General features: G+C 40.6%; 1 protein-coding gene across 1 annotated transcript in view; it reads right to left on the reverse strand.

The window, feature by feature from the left end:
• Window positions 1-11,983, reverse strand: part of LOC109048289 (natural killer cell receptor 2B4-like) — a 27,513-nt gene extending 15,530 nt beyond the window's left edge. Inside the window, exon 1 of the mRNA XM_042754081.1 lies at window positions 11,905-11,983. Coding sequence (XP_042610015.1) covers window positions 11,905-11,983 — 79 coding nt within the window. The remainder of the gene's footprint in view (window positions 1-11,904) is intronic.
• Between the last annotated feature and the right edge of the window lie 5,033 nt (window positions 11,984-17,016).

Below are 17,016 nucleotides of genomic sequence, written 5' to 3' on the forward strand. Positions count from 1 at the left end.
ACCAACAAATACATACAAAATGCAAGAACCTCTTGGTATGCAAAAAAACTGGGTTATGTCTTAAGTAAATCAGATGTGTAATGGATGCATTCATTGTCTCTTAAAGTGACCTCTGAATTTACCTGAATGCTATTTTGCATTTTTTACAGGTGAAACAGAGGAGGGAGTACATAAGTAATGGTGAATGCTTTATTGTATTTTTTATTTTTTATTTTATTTACCTGAATGCTATTTTGCATTTTTTACAGGTGAAACAGAGGAGGGAGAAGAGGCTGATGAGCTTGCAAAAGAGCTGGATTAGTAAGGTCTATAGTATAAGATTGTCATTATCATTATCAAATGCGCATCGTTACTAAAACAGTCTAAAAATGAAAATTAAGTTAAACATGCCTACATGTACCACAGATTCAAATCAGTGACCTATAGTAGAGTTCCATTTTAAAGATCAGTGGTCCTTTGCCATTTTATATTTCTTTAGACCATTTGTTTATGATTTTACATTTATGTATGTTTTTTATCTTACCATTTCTCTATATATAACATTTTATATACAGAATGTTGTTGTTTTTAACTTTGTTTTTTGTAAGTTCTGTATCTGTCTCAGGAGAAACATGTCTCTGTAAGACAAAGCTTTGACTGATGTAAGAGTTGTGGATGAATCTGTTCTCTCACACCGGCACAGACTAATCTTTTACTCAGTTAGAAGTTTATGTAGCATATTATATGCTTTCAGTCATACTGGTCTCATGCGTTTTCTTTAGTGAGTTTAATCTTCTCTTGTATTGTATTGTAATGTGTGTTGCCATATTATAACTATACAAATAAAACCCTTGATCATTTTATTTAGTTTTGAAGAGTTTATTACATTCAATAGCCATCTATTAGTATAATTGGAGATACACAGGGCTCAAATTGAGGGGGGATGCGGGGAATTTTTTTGTCAAAATGACAAATAAGCATCCCCTTGTTAAAACCCACCATCCCCGTTACCATCCCCGCTTTTAGATTAATAATGTGTATTATGTCAAACTTAGCATGCAAATGAAAATGTTAAAATTCTCTACTTATTCACAAACTAAATAGCAGCGATTGGCCAATCAGAACTCGGTACTATAACAAGCTGCTCACATGCAATAGCAAGTTTTCGTCATTTTTCACGCAAAATGGTTAATGCGCAACTTTTGAAGTCATTTAAAGAGAAGATAACAGAAAAGCTTGGTTTTTTCCTTGATTATAATTTAAAGACATTCCTGACATTGTTATTGTGCTGTATGTGTGACTGTGAAGGATTGAGAGATGAATGGGAGAGCTGACATTGTCGAGTCACCGACTTTGCAAAAACCAAAACAAAAACACGTCTTGAGGAGTCCAGAAGCATTCACTGTGTGATAGAAGCATGTAGAAATGCCCGTATAATTCAAGCAATGAAAGAAAAAAAAACATAGACTGTGTGTCCGTGACGTCACCCGTAGTTTTTTTTGTTCTGAAGAACGTTTTGAAGCTCAAAGTGGGCGACTAGCCTCGGGCGGGGGGGGCTCGTCGCCATCTTGGCAGCACGTCACCACGTGTCACTCCCAGATAATCGAAAATGGGTAAAAAGGCGGGAGCTGGTTGCTGAAGCAACGCCCACCTAGCTTGACGGCAGTGTCAGTAGCGGCAATCCGCCTGCCACTCAAGTGGCCACGCCCTTAATTATGCAAAACTTTAAGGCTTAATATAATTAAACTGATGGGTTATAAAAAAAAATTCACCCCCAAAATTAGCTATATAGACCTAAATCATTATTTTTTGTACCAGGCTGTAAACATGTTTTTTCCTGCTGTAAAGTTGGGCATTTTAACATGGGGAGTCTATGGGATTGACTTCCTTTTGCAGCCAGCCTCAAGCGGCCAGTCGATGAATTGAACAGTTTTAGTTACTTCCTTGTTGGCTTCACGAGAGAGAGCAGGAGGTTGCCGTTTGATAGCAACACAGTGTTTTGTTCCTTGAACGAATCGAGCGAGCCAGCGTCCCAATGTGCACACTATCTATGCTAAATTCCTATGTGATATTGAGTATTTTCATACTACATTGGGACGCAGGGACTTGTTTTTCGTTTCTAATTAAATCCGCTGTTTTGAACGAATCGTTTTGATTTTGAATGCATTCAATAAATAATTTATTAAAACATGTACTTCGTCTACCTATTGGTGGTTTTATTATCCATGACAGGCCTAAACCCAGACAAGTTGCCAGCAATAGCAGCACAAAAACACAGTTAGCAAAATATCGAACCAAATTCCCTCCATTTCCAGCACCAGAAGGATAAAAAGCTTATAAATAATAACAAACATAATAAAGCTCAAAATTTTCACTAAAAAAAAAAACTTATAAAAATAACAAATATGTTGTAATCATTATGTAAAATTAGTTACAGGAACACCCAACCCCCCCGCCCCGCCGAAAAAGAAACTGACCACACCATCCCCCCTGAAATATTTTCATAATTCGACCACTGGAGATACTGCAGTAGATCAGATGCCAATATTTTTCTGCTGAAAAAGTTACATCTGCAGTTCCTCAAGCTCACCGCTACCAGAGGTCAACACACCATCACACTATGTGAAGTACAAGCAACAGGTCCGTGTACGGTTTGATATATTGTCTTTCCATTTGAAATGTAATAAGCAGAAATGAGAAAACTACCGTTTTTTTTTTTTTTTTTTTTTTGGGCAGTCATGACACGCCCCTTCACGCCGATTGGTCAACCAAATATGAACCTCTGACGTCATCCTCAGTTCGTTCACCAAAATAATAGCCCTCTGCTGCTATAGCAATATATTGTCTTTCTTCTGTGCCACCTAATGCGTTTCACAGAAATATTATTTATTGCATTAATATTAATCAGCACCCAGGCTGATTTAATTAGCTGTGCTGTTAATGGTGAAGCTGCGCTACCCATAGAGGAGCAGATGGGAAGCAAAGATAAAAAATACAAATGTAAAAGGATAGCCTGTGGTAAATGTAATTAATTATTTAGTCACTGAAGACTTCCGTGCATCGGTCCAGTCTAAAGTGAGAAAAATAAACTTATAAAGTTATACTTCTAAAGCTACAGTTATATCACTAAGAAAAAAAGAACACTGTAGCTGGTAATCCCTTGCATAATCAAAAATGCATGATTGAATGACTTCATTTGCCAAAATTGCATGCAGAAAAGAAATCTGGACACTCAAGTAATGTTGAGTGTTGTGTAACAATACTTATAGGACAAACGGAAAAGTGAAAGAACGTTCACTTTAAATGCATTTTAAACAACTCTTTCACATCTCTGAAAAGACTTCAGACCGATCCCAACTTCAGGAACAAGTAGATTGTTTATTTTAATGGCATCCTGGATTGTGTGAGAGGATCATTAGCAAAGAAACATTTGCTGAGAGATGAAACAATACTGAATCTGCAGCTGCATCACAAACCATAAGAAAATTATTCAGAATGCTTTGTCTTCAAATGATGGTTTTTATATGGATCATGTTGTCATAACACTTATTTGAAGGGGCAATAGGCCTTTACTGACAGTTCGCAAAGAGCTTTATTGACAGCTGACCAATCGGAACGCGATTGCTATCCACCATCTTGCCTGACAGCTACAGCTCCATAGAAATCCATTTTAAAAAGGGGTGAAAAAGATAGACTGAACTGAAACTTTTGCAATATTGACGTGTGCATGTGCATTAAGCCCTGGTAGGAAAATCTGACAGGTATGGATAAAATGTCAGGACATATGCATGCCTTGCAGCGCTGAAGTTAGCATTATACTAAAAACATCATACACATAATAAATATCTAGACGCCTCATTGGCCACTTTGAGCCGTTGTTGCGATACGTCAACGTGCAATGTTTATCCGGGCAAGACTGCTTTAATAAAAACAAATGGAGCTAAACGGGGGAGCTGCGTTTTTTTTTTTTCTGGATAAAAACAATAACATTTATCAGCCGATTTCAGTGGTTTGTGATCTACATGGAGTTAAAAATAACTCTGTCTCCAGTTATTTAGTTAGGCTTGGAAAATAATCAATTTTCTTAAGAAATTGTGAAAGCTCACACATTGATTTGGTTGATTTTTTTTTTTTTTTTTTTTTCGGTTAACCATTCTAATATTAATGTAGTATAACTGTAAAATATAGTAAAAGTGATATGTCAGCTGTGAATGTAGAAGTCTCTTGGAAATGCAGGCTTTCTCCAGCGTTCCTTGAGGCTTTGTGGTCTGGTTTGGAATTGGCTAAAGTTTTATGATTTCTTTATAATCTAGTAATGATAAACTTACTTTTTGTAAATGAGTAGTGAAATTAAAGAGAGATTGTAAATGAGTAGTGAAATTAAAGAGAGATGTTTTAGCTAATCCTAAACAAGCTGTTAATGTGAATAGCATTATGCTAGCAACATACTAACATGGTTAACGTTGTTAGCATGAAGTTAGCATGATTAGCATGTTGCAAGCATGATGCTAACATGTTTATTAACAAGAAGGTAACATGAGTAGCATGATACTAGCAACAGTATACCCCATACCTATGGTACAGGTATGTTATATATATGTTATATGTATATGTTATATGTACTTACAAGTCAGTTGCCCACGGGCATTAATAGTTTGCCACTTAAACTTGATGATTCTAGAGACCTTCATATACGTATATGCGTGTGTATATATATTTATACTATATGTCAACAAAAAATAGGCTACTTATTACTAACATGAAAATTAAAATGTTTGCCTTCGCCATGCTTCCTGGAAATAGGAGTAGGAAGTTTGACAGCCTCCTGTGACAGGAAGAAAGTGATTTTTTTTTTCTCTTGAACTCATTTATTTGGTTGTTTGCTTGCAAGACATTGAGAAATAAAACATGGATAACATCTAGAAAAATACTTACAAAAGGAAAATAATGACTATAAACTGGGGCAACTATAGCTTGTTTTGTAAATTGGAACCTGTGCAAAGAATTGTGGGTGATTGAAGGACGCAAAAGATACACCTGATACATCCTTTAAAAACAGGCTAAATGAAGGGATGTGAACAAAGACTGCCTTTAAAGGATTCTTTAAACTGAGACATCTTCAACGGAGCGTGATGACATTTCAGCTGAGATATGCAGACTTGCTAGATTTCAGGCTTTTCAGTTGAGAAGCACCCAGATACATCTCTGATGCACAATTAAATATACATCATTAACAACTAGACAACTAGAACATCATTTATAAGGAAACTTATGCTGGAGAATTTGATTAACGTCTCATGACGACACCTCTGTACACCACTCATCGTCCTGTTAAACACAAAAGATACAAAGAGACAAATGCTTTAGTGTCAGAGACAAAAAAAAAAAAATAAAAAAAAAAAAAATGACATTCATTAACAACAGTTCAAGAGAGTAACACTATTGGCACTTTTAAATTATACTGAAACAATTAAACCTAAATCTTAAATATTTTTGGTCTTTAAAGTCACCATTATGATAAGTTCAATATCACTCTTTAATGGACATTAGGATTTAATGCATATTTCTCTCAAATCTGAGTAGTTTTACAACTTGTTGGTTAGAAGTATAAAAAAGCAGAAAAAAAAGTAAAAAGCAGTATTTCTAACAAAGGCTGGAATATTCACTCTTTTTCTCGCTCACAGACACATGACAGTTTTTTTTTTATGCCGGAAGTCCACAGTTTCCTGTGTTTGTTTCAGCCTGCAGAAATACACTGAGCTATAATGTTTTTACAAGTACAGAGTATGAATCCTTATTTTGTGCTTCAGAAATAACATTCTCTATTTGTCTGTGTCTGTGTCTGTGTCAAAAAAGCCAGTCACTACTTTACTTTACACCAGTGTTGTAGTACTTGAAACTGACTGGACACAGGCCACATTTGGATTTGGCCTGGACTTGAGCTGGTCTCAACTAGTCATATAAAATATGGTCTTGGACTCAGATTTAGTCAGAGTTCTATCGTAACTACTACAACACTACTTCATATCTTCCATGTTACAAACAACATAACATGACGTGGAACAAGAATGCATTCAAAGAGGGATTGTAGATGTTTTTTACTAGCTGATCCCTTAATAAGAGGCTTGGGACATTCAACAACTGAATCCATAGCAGGTAACTCAGTGGTGAATCTCCTCATTAATATATTTGTGATTGCAAGCTGTAATAATTACCACAGATGAAATGGAAATGGAAATTAACCATTAAAATTAGTTAAAATTGCTTGGGAAACAAAATTACTTGTAAGGAAATATGTTATTTAAGGTTTTTTTTTTGTCATTGTAGTCAAAAGCAAATGAGAAATAATTTAAAGGCAAACTTTTATTTGTTAGAAATGTTTTCTCACATTCAGATTTGCAGAACTATAAGCATTCACTATAACTCAGACTTTTAAGCTGCAAGTTCATGTTTCTATTTTAGCAGAACGCTTAAGAACACCAACACGTACCATTTTTACAGTTTTTTTCTCTCTCTCTCTCTCTGGCCACTTGAGGACATCTAACAACAAGTTATTCTCATTTTTCAGCACTCTTGTTTTTTTTTTTTTTAGGACAGTGCAAGCAGTGCATGCATACTGCCCACAAATGATCTATCAGAATACTGTAAGGTTATGAATAATGCCATGATACAGCTAATTATTAATTTTCAACAAGCATTTCTGAGATTCTCTTTCTGGTATGTTGCCTTATAAGGCAGCTGTCTGTACAGTAGACAGTAAGGCAGCTCGCTTGGGGTTGGAACAAAGCCATCATGTTTTTTTTTGTTTGTTTTTTTTTTTATTATTATTTACATCAGTTTCCATGACACCTCAGACCTCCAAGAGTACTCAGAGACTGTCACTGCCTACATCACCAAGTGTATTGATGATGTAACATACACAAAAGACCATCACTGTCCTGGCTAACCAGAAGCCATGGATGACAGGGGAGGTCTACAGACTCCTGAAGAAGCGGGACTCTGCCTTCAGAGCTGGAGATGAGGTGGGCCTGAAGACAGCTAGGGCCAACCTGTCCTGCGGCATCAGAACGCTTTGAGGAACAAAACAGCTCCACTGCACAGAAAACTCCACCTCCTCCCAGTGACCAGGTGATGACGCTGACCCCAGACAGCGTGAGGAGCTCCTTCAGCAGGACCACCCATCACACAGTTTCTTCAGTCTGCTGCCATCAGGATGGAGACTCCGGAGTCTCCAGGCTGAAATCCCTCCTAACCCTAGCACCCCCCCCCCACACTTGACCTAGGCGCCACTGAACTCTGAACCCCCCCCCCCCAGCTCCCACATCCACAGGTCCTTCCACATTTTTTTTAACATGCCCTTATTTGTATAGTTGTAATGCACAGTTAATCTGTATCTATCTGTATTTTTTATCTCTGTATGTTTATGCAGAACATGTGGAAGAATTGACAGTAAAGCAGACTTGACTTGAATTTGCAACCATGTGTAATAACATTGTAAAATATTGAAAAATATGTATTATTCTATTATAGTATTATAGTAAAATCCTCCTCATTTATACACTTCTGTTTGTACAGTGTAAATTAACGTGACTTACCAGTTTTCATCTGTAGAACTCACACTTGATAAAGGATTTTGTGGAGTGATGGTAGAAATTGGCTTATTACCTGGATAAGAGAACCACAGAAAATGTGAATAAATCAATAAGAAGACTTTTTTTTGTCAGTGTAGTGCAGGGATAGGCAGAGTCGGTCCTGGAGTGCCAATCCGAATTTTAGCCCCATTCCTAATCAAACGCACTAGGGATGTCCCGATACCACTTTTTCACTTCCAATACCGATACCAATGCCGCAGCTTTGGCTATTTACCGATTCCGATATCAATCCGATATTTTATTTTATTCTTGAACCAATAATAATAATAAAATAAATGGAAGCACTTTGCTCAATTAGCCGCCTAAAAACATCTCACGCAAATGGAGAACAAATACTTCTCCAGTATATAGTCCACAACAACTGCCACCCCTTTATTCAAACACTACAACTATAAATAAAAAATAAATAAATAAACATACAGGTACTTCAGTACTTAAAACAGGTTTAAAGTTAAACAATATAAACAGCAGCATGGTTGGGTGATGGTTGGGGGGATGGGTAGGGTGTATTTGTTCGGGTGTGCGATGTGGCAGAAATAACCTTTAATAAAATATAAAAGTAAATAACTAAATTGTAATTAAATTGTGTTATTTACAAATTACAATTGTACAGACAGTTGCCTGTGGCTATGATTTTACTAATACAGTTGTCTGATTAATTTTCTAGTCTCAAGCATTCAGAAATGACATTCAAGAAAATTTTACTTCAATAAAAACAAGGATTAGTTTTGTGAGGGTTTGTGATGTCCACGTTTTTGTTGAAGAAATTAAGAGGCTAGTATTTCTATCACAAAAAGGTGGCCAAAAATTAAAGATTAAGTCGATATTTGAGTTAAATGAATTAAACGGAACATTGAAACTGTAATAGCTATATTTTATATTTTAAAGGGTGGAGCTAAACTCTGCAAGAGACAGCCAATAAGTCTGGTGATGTAGGTCTGCGCGTCCGGAAAAATTGTACCAGGAACTTTTTTCACCCCAGACCCATTGCTTTCTGTGTTTTCTCCACGGTCTAAAGTACCGTGAAGATTAGGCAATAAGTCTGGTGATGTAGGTCTGCGCGTGTTCAATACAAAGTACGCTGATTTTGGACTGCATCCTCGGTAGTTCGGTAGTTCGGTAGACTTTGCGCATTTGACTCGTGAGTGTGATGTCTGCGACGACGCAGATCCGGTTATTCTGCAAACAGCAGCGTACTTGATAACATCAGTCAGCTACTGCACTTTTCCTCACTGTATATTTACACTAAAACTGTCACGACACGCACACAAACAGGTAGATCCAATTGCAGTATGTTTTATTAGGATAATCCAAGTCTCATTATCAGCCAGGCAAAGGTCACAATCCAGGTAAGCAGTCCAGAAACAAGAAACATAAACATCCAAGAACCACGACAAACCAGGGTGACATTCAACAAGGACTCCGTAACAATGACAGAAAACAACCAGGGTATTTATAGACAGGTGCAAACAAGGTAAGTGGTGACAGCTGAACACAATGAACCAGTGATGAACAGATAAGGCTAGTGGGAAAATGTAGTTCTGACGAAGGTGACAATAAGGGGAAGTGAGACCCCTAGTGGCCACCCAGGGGGACACAGAACAGACACCGTGACACTACCCCCCCTCTAAGGAGCAGCTTCCAGATGCTCCTCAGAACAAAATAAACACAAAACAAAGAGACCAGGAGGGAGGTGGACTGGTGGAGGCAGAACAGGGGGAGGGATGGCGGGCCAGGCCCGTGTAGGGGAACTGGGACCGGCAGCGATGGCTCCCCCTGGTAGCCCAGGTGGCTTGGTCAGATCAGGGGGCCATGGTGGACCCGAAAGTTCAGGGGACCACGAGGGACCAGGCAGTTCAGGTGGCCACGGTGGACCGGTCCATTCTCGTTGTGCAGACGGCCAGGGAGGAATTCGCCATTTGAGTGGCCCGAATGGAACCTGCCAATCGGGGAGCCAGTAAGGAGCAGGCTGTGGCGATGGCCAGGTTACAACGCATTGGGAACGGCATCGGGAACGGCCTCAGACAAGGGCACCGCCTCGGGAACGGCCTTGGACACGGGTATCGCCTCCGGAACCATCTCGGGCCCCGCATCGGCCTCCGGAACAGCATCGGCACAACGCCTCGGGAATGGCCTCAGGAACGGCATCGGGACAAGGACACCGCGCTCGGGAACGACCTCGGCATCGGGCACCGCCTCGGGAACGGTCTCAGGAACGGCCTCATTAACGGTCTCAGGAACGGCCTCAGGAACGGCCTCAGGAACGGCATTGGACAAGGACCCCGCCTCGGGAACGGCCTCGGGCACGACCTCGGGAACGGCCTCGGGAACGGTATCGACCTCGGACAAGGCCTCGGGCTCAACCTCGGGCTCGACTAAGGGCACCGCCTCGGGAACGGCCTTGGCATCGGGCACTGCCTCGGCCTCGGGCACCGCCTCGGGAACGGCCTTGGACAAGGACACCGCCTCGGGAACGACCTCCCGCCTGCGCATCGGGCACCGCCTCGGGAACGACCATCGGCCTGCGCATCGGGCACCCGCCTCGGGAACGACCTCGGTCTCTGGAACCAACTCGGGCACCGCCTCGGTCTCTGGAACAACATCGGGCACCGCCTCGACTTGCGGAAACGGCATCGGCACCGCTTCGGCATCGGCCACCCGCCTCGGCCTCCGGAACCGCATCATGCGCCGCCTCGGCATCGGGCACAGCCTCGGGCACCGCCTCGGCATCGGGCCCAGCCTCGGCATCGGGCCCAGCCTCGGCATCGGGCACAGCCTCGGGCACTGCCTCGACCTGCGGAACGGCATCGGGCCCAGCCTCGGCATCGGGCACCGCCTCTACCTCCGGAACCATCTCGGACACCGCCTCGGCCTCCAGAACCATCTCGTGCACCGCCCCGGCCTCCGGAACCGCATCGGGCACCGCCTCGACCTCCGGAACGGCATCTGGCACCGCCTCGGCATCGGGCACCGCCTCGACCTCCAGAACAACATCGGGCCCCGCCTCGACCTCCAGAACGGCATCGGGCACCGCCTCGACCTCCAGAACCGCATCGGGCACCGCCTCGACCTCCAGAATGGCATCGGGCACCGCCTCGACCTCCAGAATGGCATCGGGCACCGCCTTGACCTCCAGAATGGCATCGGGCACCGCCTTGACCTCCAGAATGGCATCGGGCACCGCCTTGACCTCCAGAACCACATCGGGCACCGCCTCGGCCTCAGGCACCGCTTCGGGAACCTTGGACACTTCCACCTGGACGACAGCGGCCTGCTCGGGAACCTCCTCCTGGACGGCAGCGGCCTGCTCGGGAACGTCCTCCTGGACGGCAGCGGCCTGCTCGGGAACGTCCTCCTGGACGGCAGCGGCCTGCTCGGGAACGTCCTCCTGGACGGCAGCGGCCTGCTCGGGAACGTCCTCCTGGACGGCAGCGGCCTGCTCGGGAAACGTCCTCCGGGCTTTGAGGAACGGCTGACGCCTGTCTCCTGCTCCTGCGGCCTCTATGATGGCGTGCCGGTGGCTGCCTGACGGAAGACTCAGGCGTTTGAGTCAACCATCTTGTCTGCCAACACAGGTGTAGATTTCGACCATCCTGTGCAGTGGTGCTGGGCTGGCGGTCATCTCGTGCTGTGGTGCTGGGCTGGCGGCCATCTTGTGCTGTGGCGCTGGGCTGGCGGCCATCTTGTGCTGTGGCGCTGAACTGGTGGCCATCTTGGGCATTGGCGCTGGGTCAGCGGCCGTGATGTAACCACTCCTGGGACACTCTGGGATCTGGCACATCCTGGAAAAGTAGCTTAATACTGTCTCCGCGGCCATCTTGGGCTGTGGCGCAGGGCTGGCGGCCATCTTGTGCTGTGGCGCTGGGCTGGCGGCCATCTTGTGCTGTGGCACTGGGCTGGCGGCCATCTTGTGCTGTGGCGCTGGGCTGGCGGCCATCTTGTGCTGTGGCGCTGGGCTGGCGGCCATCTTGTCTGGAGACTCAAGTGTGGTTGATGTATCCCACTGAGCACGATGGCACAGGTAACGGGTAAACCCCCAAAAGTCTAGGATCTCCAGCCCCTTCATCTCCCATTGAGGCAAAGGGTCATCCAGACAATTGTTAAAAAAGTCCTTCAGTGCTGCATCATTATAACCCAACCCGACCGCCATGGTCCAAAACAATTGCGCCAGGCCAACCCACCTCACTCCCCCTTTGACGAAGGGTGGTTAAGTTCCGGAGTCTCCCCCTCCGTTCCTCCATGGTGGCTGGGGAACGGATTCGAAATCCCACACTGCTGGATCTAGGCCTGACGGCGTCCTTCCTGCCTCGTGGCACTGGCTCTGCAGCCATCGTGGGCAGTGGTGCCACCATGGCGGACTTGCGCTTCCTCTCCCCTCTCTCCGTCCGCCATGGTGAGACAGTGGCACTGATCCGTCCCCCACGAGCCCAGGGTCGAAGGGGAGCCACGGTTGAGAGCGATGTTGCACCTCCTCTTGACCATTCCCTCCTTGGCGACCTCCCCTGGTTCCCCGGAAGACCACCAGGCGAGTTCCCCTCAAACAATACAAACACCCCGCTCTTTCTCTCACGAAAAACACTCAAAAAAGTTATACCAGGATCAACAAAGTCTCATAATAAACCATGTCACGACACGCACACAAACAGGTAGATCCAATTGCAGTATGTTTTATTAGGATAATCCAAATCTCATTATCAGCCAGGCAAAGGTCACAATCCAGGTAAGCAGTCCAGAAACAAGAAACATAAACACCATCCAAGAAACACGAAAAACCAGGGTGACATTCAACAAGGACTCCATAACAATGACAGAACAACCGGGGTATTTATAGATAGGTGCAAACAAGGTAAGTGGTGACAGCTGAACACAATAAACAGTGATGAACAGATAAGGCTAGTGGGAAATGTAGTTCTGACGAAGGTGACAATAAGGGGAAGTGAGACCTCTAGTGGCCACCCAGGGAAACACAGAACAGAGGTTAAATAACTTTTGAAATAGGATATCAAATAACACTGACTCCTTTCGTTTTCATTTAAACAGAATAATAGCCGCAGAAATGTACTTCGTTCAGGGAAATGTGGCCTATACAGCCATTACAATGAAACAAAATATTAATTAATATCAATTGCCTCATTTTTTATTTTTATTTTAACATAGGCCTATAGATAAATTGAATACAGATCAAAGATTACCTGTTAGAAATACCCAAACGAATTATAATTTATGTTTAACCCACTAAAGAGACATCAGACCCCTCAGTTGAGAATGCACATGATCACTGAGCTCCCGCTGATCGTGTGGAGTTGAAATCAGCGAAACATATTTTTAAATAGGCGCTGTCTTTATAAATAAACCACAGACCTACATTCTCGCCTGAAATACTTTTAAAAATTACATTTCATGACACAATAACAGTAATATTTTGAAAATTATCTGAATAAATGGTGGTTGAAATCACAATGCATGCGTGAACTCAACCAATCAGCATCTTTAGCATTCAAATCCTGCCCCCGAAAGTTCCGGACCTTTGAAAAAAATACTTCTTCGCCAACAGGGACTTTCTGAAGGGCATTTTTTTTACCCGGAACTTTATTTAGTTCCTGGTTCCTGCGGTGGAAACATACTGAGTACCTGCCCAAAGTCCCTAGTTCCTGGGTAAAGTTCCTGTGGTGGAAACGCAGCTTAGGATCAATGCTGCCTATCTCTGGTGTAGTGTCATGAGACTCTCAGTCACTAGGTTACTTAAGCACAATCTAGCTTTTTCATAAAGGATTTGCTTATTTTATATCTGTATTACACCCTTCCTTACAGATGTATAAAATCTAAACATTGTCCCATTATTAAGGTTCATTAAAGAGGACCAACAACATTGGCCTAGCTTCCTTTCATCTTTGTTAGCTTGCGTGCATTTAATATATACATATTTTAATATTTACATATGTACATATTTTAATTGAACTTTTCAGTGTTATTTTGCTCTGATGTCACAAAAGAAATTGATTGAAAAATTTGTGATAACCCTGAATGTAAAATTTTGCCCATGTCTTAGGGTTCAAGTAGCCTACTTAAAAGGTACCTCCTGTAAAAGCACAGTAAAGAGACATGCAATGGAACTCATGCCGAATAACTATAATATATTGTAACTAACTATATATGCTGAATAACTCCATAAATGTCAAATAAACTATTCATTTCTATAAAATGTGTGAATGTGTGATCCTTTTTCCCCTTGTGTGGGAGGTAATATGATGTGGATTGAAGGTCTGTGTTTCATGATTTTAATTTTTTTTTCTTTATAAATATACTGTACGTTTTTAGAGTAAGGCAAAAAAAGTAAACAACTGAAATGCATCTGTAACATTTAAAATAAATAATATTGAAATATCATTATAGGTTATGACAATAATTTAGTACTGTTTAAATTTTAAAATATGACGATGATAGAAGCAATCACACTAACACACAATATTACTCACCATCAACATAACATTGAATCTCCTCTCTGAGTCCTTATTCTGAATAAAGGTGCTTTAGTTTATAAAGTCCGGAGTCTGTGGTTCTGGTGTTTGTGATGGTCAGAGATCCATTTCTGTACATCTTCAGTCTGTTTGTGAATCTAGCCATCATCATATTTAGTGATTTTCATGAGCACTCTAGCAATGCGAATCCCTCCAAAACCTGCAGTCGATATCTATATCACTCTGTATGTCTGTTAAGTTCAGGGTCTAGAGTGACATATTCTCCCTCCATCACTGACACTGACTTCACTGCATCTGGATCACCAAGCACACCTGATGAACAAAAACAACCATTTACTCAAACATAAAGGAAGGCTCTTGGCTTACAGACATACAACATTTTCTGTTGTTTAACAATTAAACCATTGTTTAACTTTCTGCTGTTTATTAATTTAATTATAGTTTTATTTACAGTTATCACCTTCTATGATTCAAAAGTCAATCAAACACTGGCATATGAGTCTTGTTAGTGGAATATAGAAAGAAATTATGTACAGTACAGCAGCGTTTGTTTTAATGAAATTAATAGCTTTAGTGGCAAAATTAATGGAGAAATTGATCCAATAAATAAGAATAGATGACAACAAAACAAAACTAAATATAAGAAAGAAAGAAAAATACACAAAGGTCTAAAGGATTTTACTTTAATTTGGGAGTGAAATATTTTAACCCTCTACACACACCTTGGCAATATAAAACTAACCATGTATGAATGAAAATGTATGTATGCATATTTGTCATATAAACACTGCTATATACACTTGTTGAACCATGAAGGGAACTAAAATCTGTTTGTCAATCTTGCACCAAAACAGTGATCAACGACCTGAATTCCTCACACTAATATCAAAGAGAGCATCTTTATCTGGGAGTAAAACAAATGCTGATTTAAAAAGCACCTTATATTACATTAAATTAGTCTATAAATATAGAAAAATCTGTACTTAGCAAACAGATGCCATGAACAGAAAAGTATTATGCGAATCATTTTCAGTTAATCAGCCCTCTGAATTGTGTACACACTCATCTGAGTTTAACAGGAGGTAGAGTGTTGTGGTTAAATATAGATGTTGTATGAGCGGGTGAGATTGTGACGCTGTCAGTTTGCTATACTTGTCCAGTTAAAACCAGTGTTAGTAAAAACACACCCACAATTCTTGTTTGAATGAATTTACCAGACCAATGAAATGTTAATAATAATAACATTTGGTCAGAATAGAGAATAAGTATGGATCAGTACAGACTTATTTGCTGGAAAAAATACTTTTCCATCTAGAAACATCTAGTCTTATTGACTGGCTTTATGAACCTTCTGAAAGTAAATTAGTTACCAATATGCATTGTTAAAAAAAAATTTGAGTGTGGATGTATGCATTAATGACATTTAATAAATCACTTCAAATGTATTGGTCTAATAAGAGAGTATTTTTTTAACAATTAATCAAAAGCTTCATTGTTTAAATAAATAGTTTTAATTGATACAGCAGGAGCTCTGACTCTGTTGGTGACACTGAATTTAATGTGTAAGTTAATATGGCTTCGTTAGTACATTTATAAAACACTATTAATACAACAATTTGAAGCACAGTGCTGAATCATAAGACTTTGTTTTCCTCTTTTTAACTTCAGTGTTTTCTCACAGATGCTTCTGCTGGTGAAGGAACTGGGCCAGATATTCCTTGAATATATATTTTTGTGTGTGTTTTATTTATTCATGCTTTAAATAATTGACTTAAAAACCACTACTACTTTTAATTAAATAAAACACTTCTCTCACCCAACCAAACATAAATATAATATGTTTTCTGATATGTGGTCAGAGTGAATCTGTTTCCATGAAGACTGCAGTACTAAATGTTCTTAGCACCATTTTATTTCTCTGTTTATGTACAGTTTTTACAGATGATCTTGCTGAGTAAGAATTTCATTAAAGCAGCTTTTTACAAACCTGTTATAATTTAAAACATCAAATTTTTCAGCTCACACTGTGGAAGTAAAAACTTGTTTTGCAATGAACTGTGTTGTATGTTTGTATTCAGACTACATGCTTACTTTGTTTATGGATTTGAAGATTTTACTATATGAGTCTTGAGAGACTTTGCACTGGTTTTAAAACTCTATAATTACTCAATATTAGTTATGTCTGATGTATATTTTCTCTCAGTTAGGTCAGGCTAAAAAAATGCCACATCTCTCTCTCTCTTTGTGTGTGTATGTATGTAGGTGTGTGTGTATATATGTGATAATATATGATAAACTTTTCAAAAAATACTTTTTATTGATGCCACAAAAAAATTACATTCCAAGTAATACAGTAATTATAAAAGGAACAAACAATTAGCAATAAAAATGAATATAAGTATGTAAATATAAGGGGATGTAAATCCAATAAAACAGACTATAACTGACCTAGGGGTATGCAGATAGAATGTAAGGGAATGTTCAAGGGCCACACATTTTTAAACTTCATTATCAATTATTGGACAAATATCCACAATCAAAATGATGGTATTATCAATAATAATGATCGTTTCACAATGATCCCAATACAATCTTGAGGTTTAATCCAAGAAATTGCACTTAGAACATTACAAAAAATCTAAAGAGCAAGGATGATTACCAGCTCCTATACTATTATTTAGCAGTTCAGCTGCATCATTTAACCAAATAGATCAATAAATAATAATAATAATAATAATAATAATAATAATAATAATAATCGCTTTCAAAATCCATGGTCACAACTTGAACAGTCAGCATGCAAGCAATTTCCAATTTCTGACTTACCTCGCATTAATATTACCATTAAAAAGCATAGACTATATCTAAAAACTTACATGATCTTATGGCATAAATGTACCTGGGGG

The sequence above is a fragment of the Cyprinus carpio genome, unplaced genomic scaffold (assembly GCF_018340385.1).
Source record: "Cyprinus carpio isolate SPL01 unplaced genomic scaffold, ASM1834038v1 S000006455, whole genome shotgun sequence".
Taxonomy (NCBI): domain Eukaryota; kingdom Metazoa; phylum Chordata; class Actinopteri; order Cypriniformes; family Cyprinidae; genus Cyprinus; species Cyprinus carpio.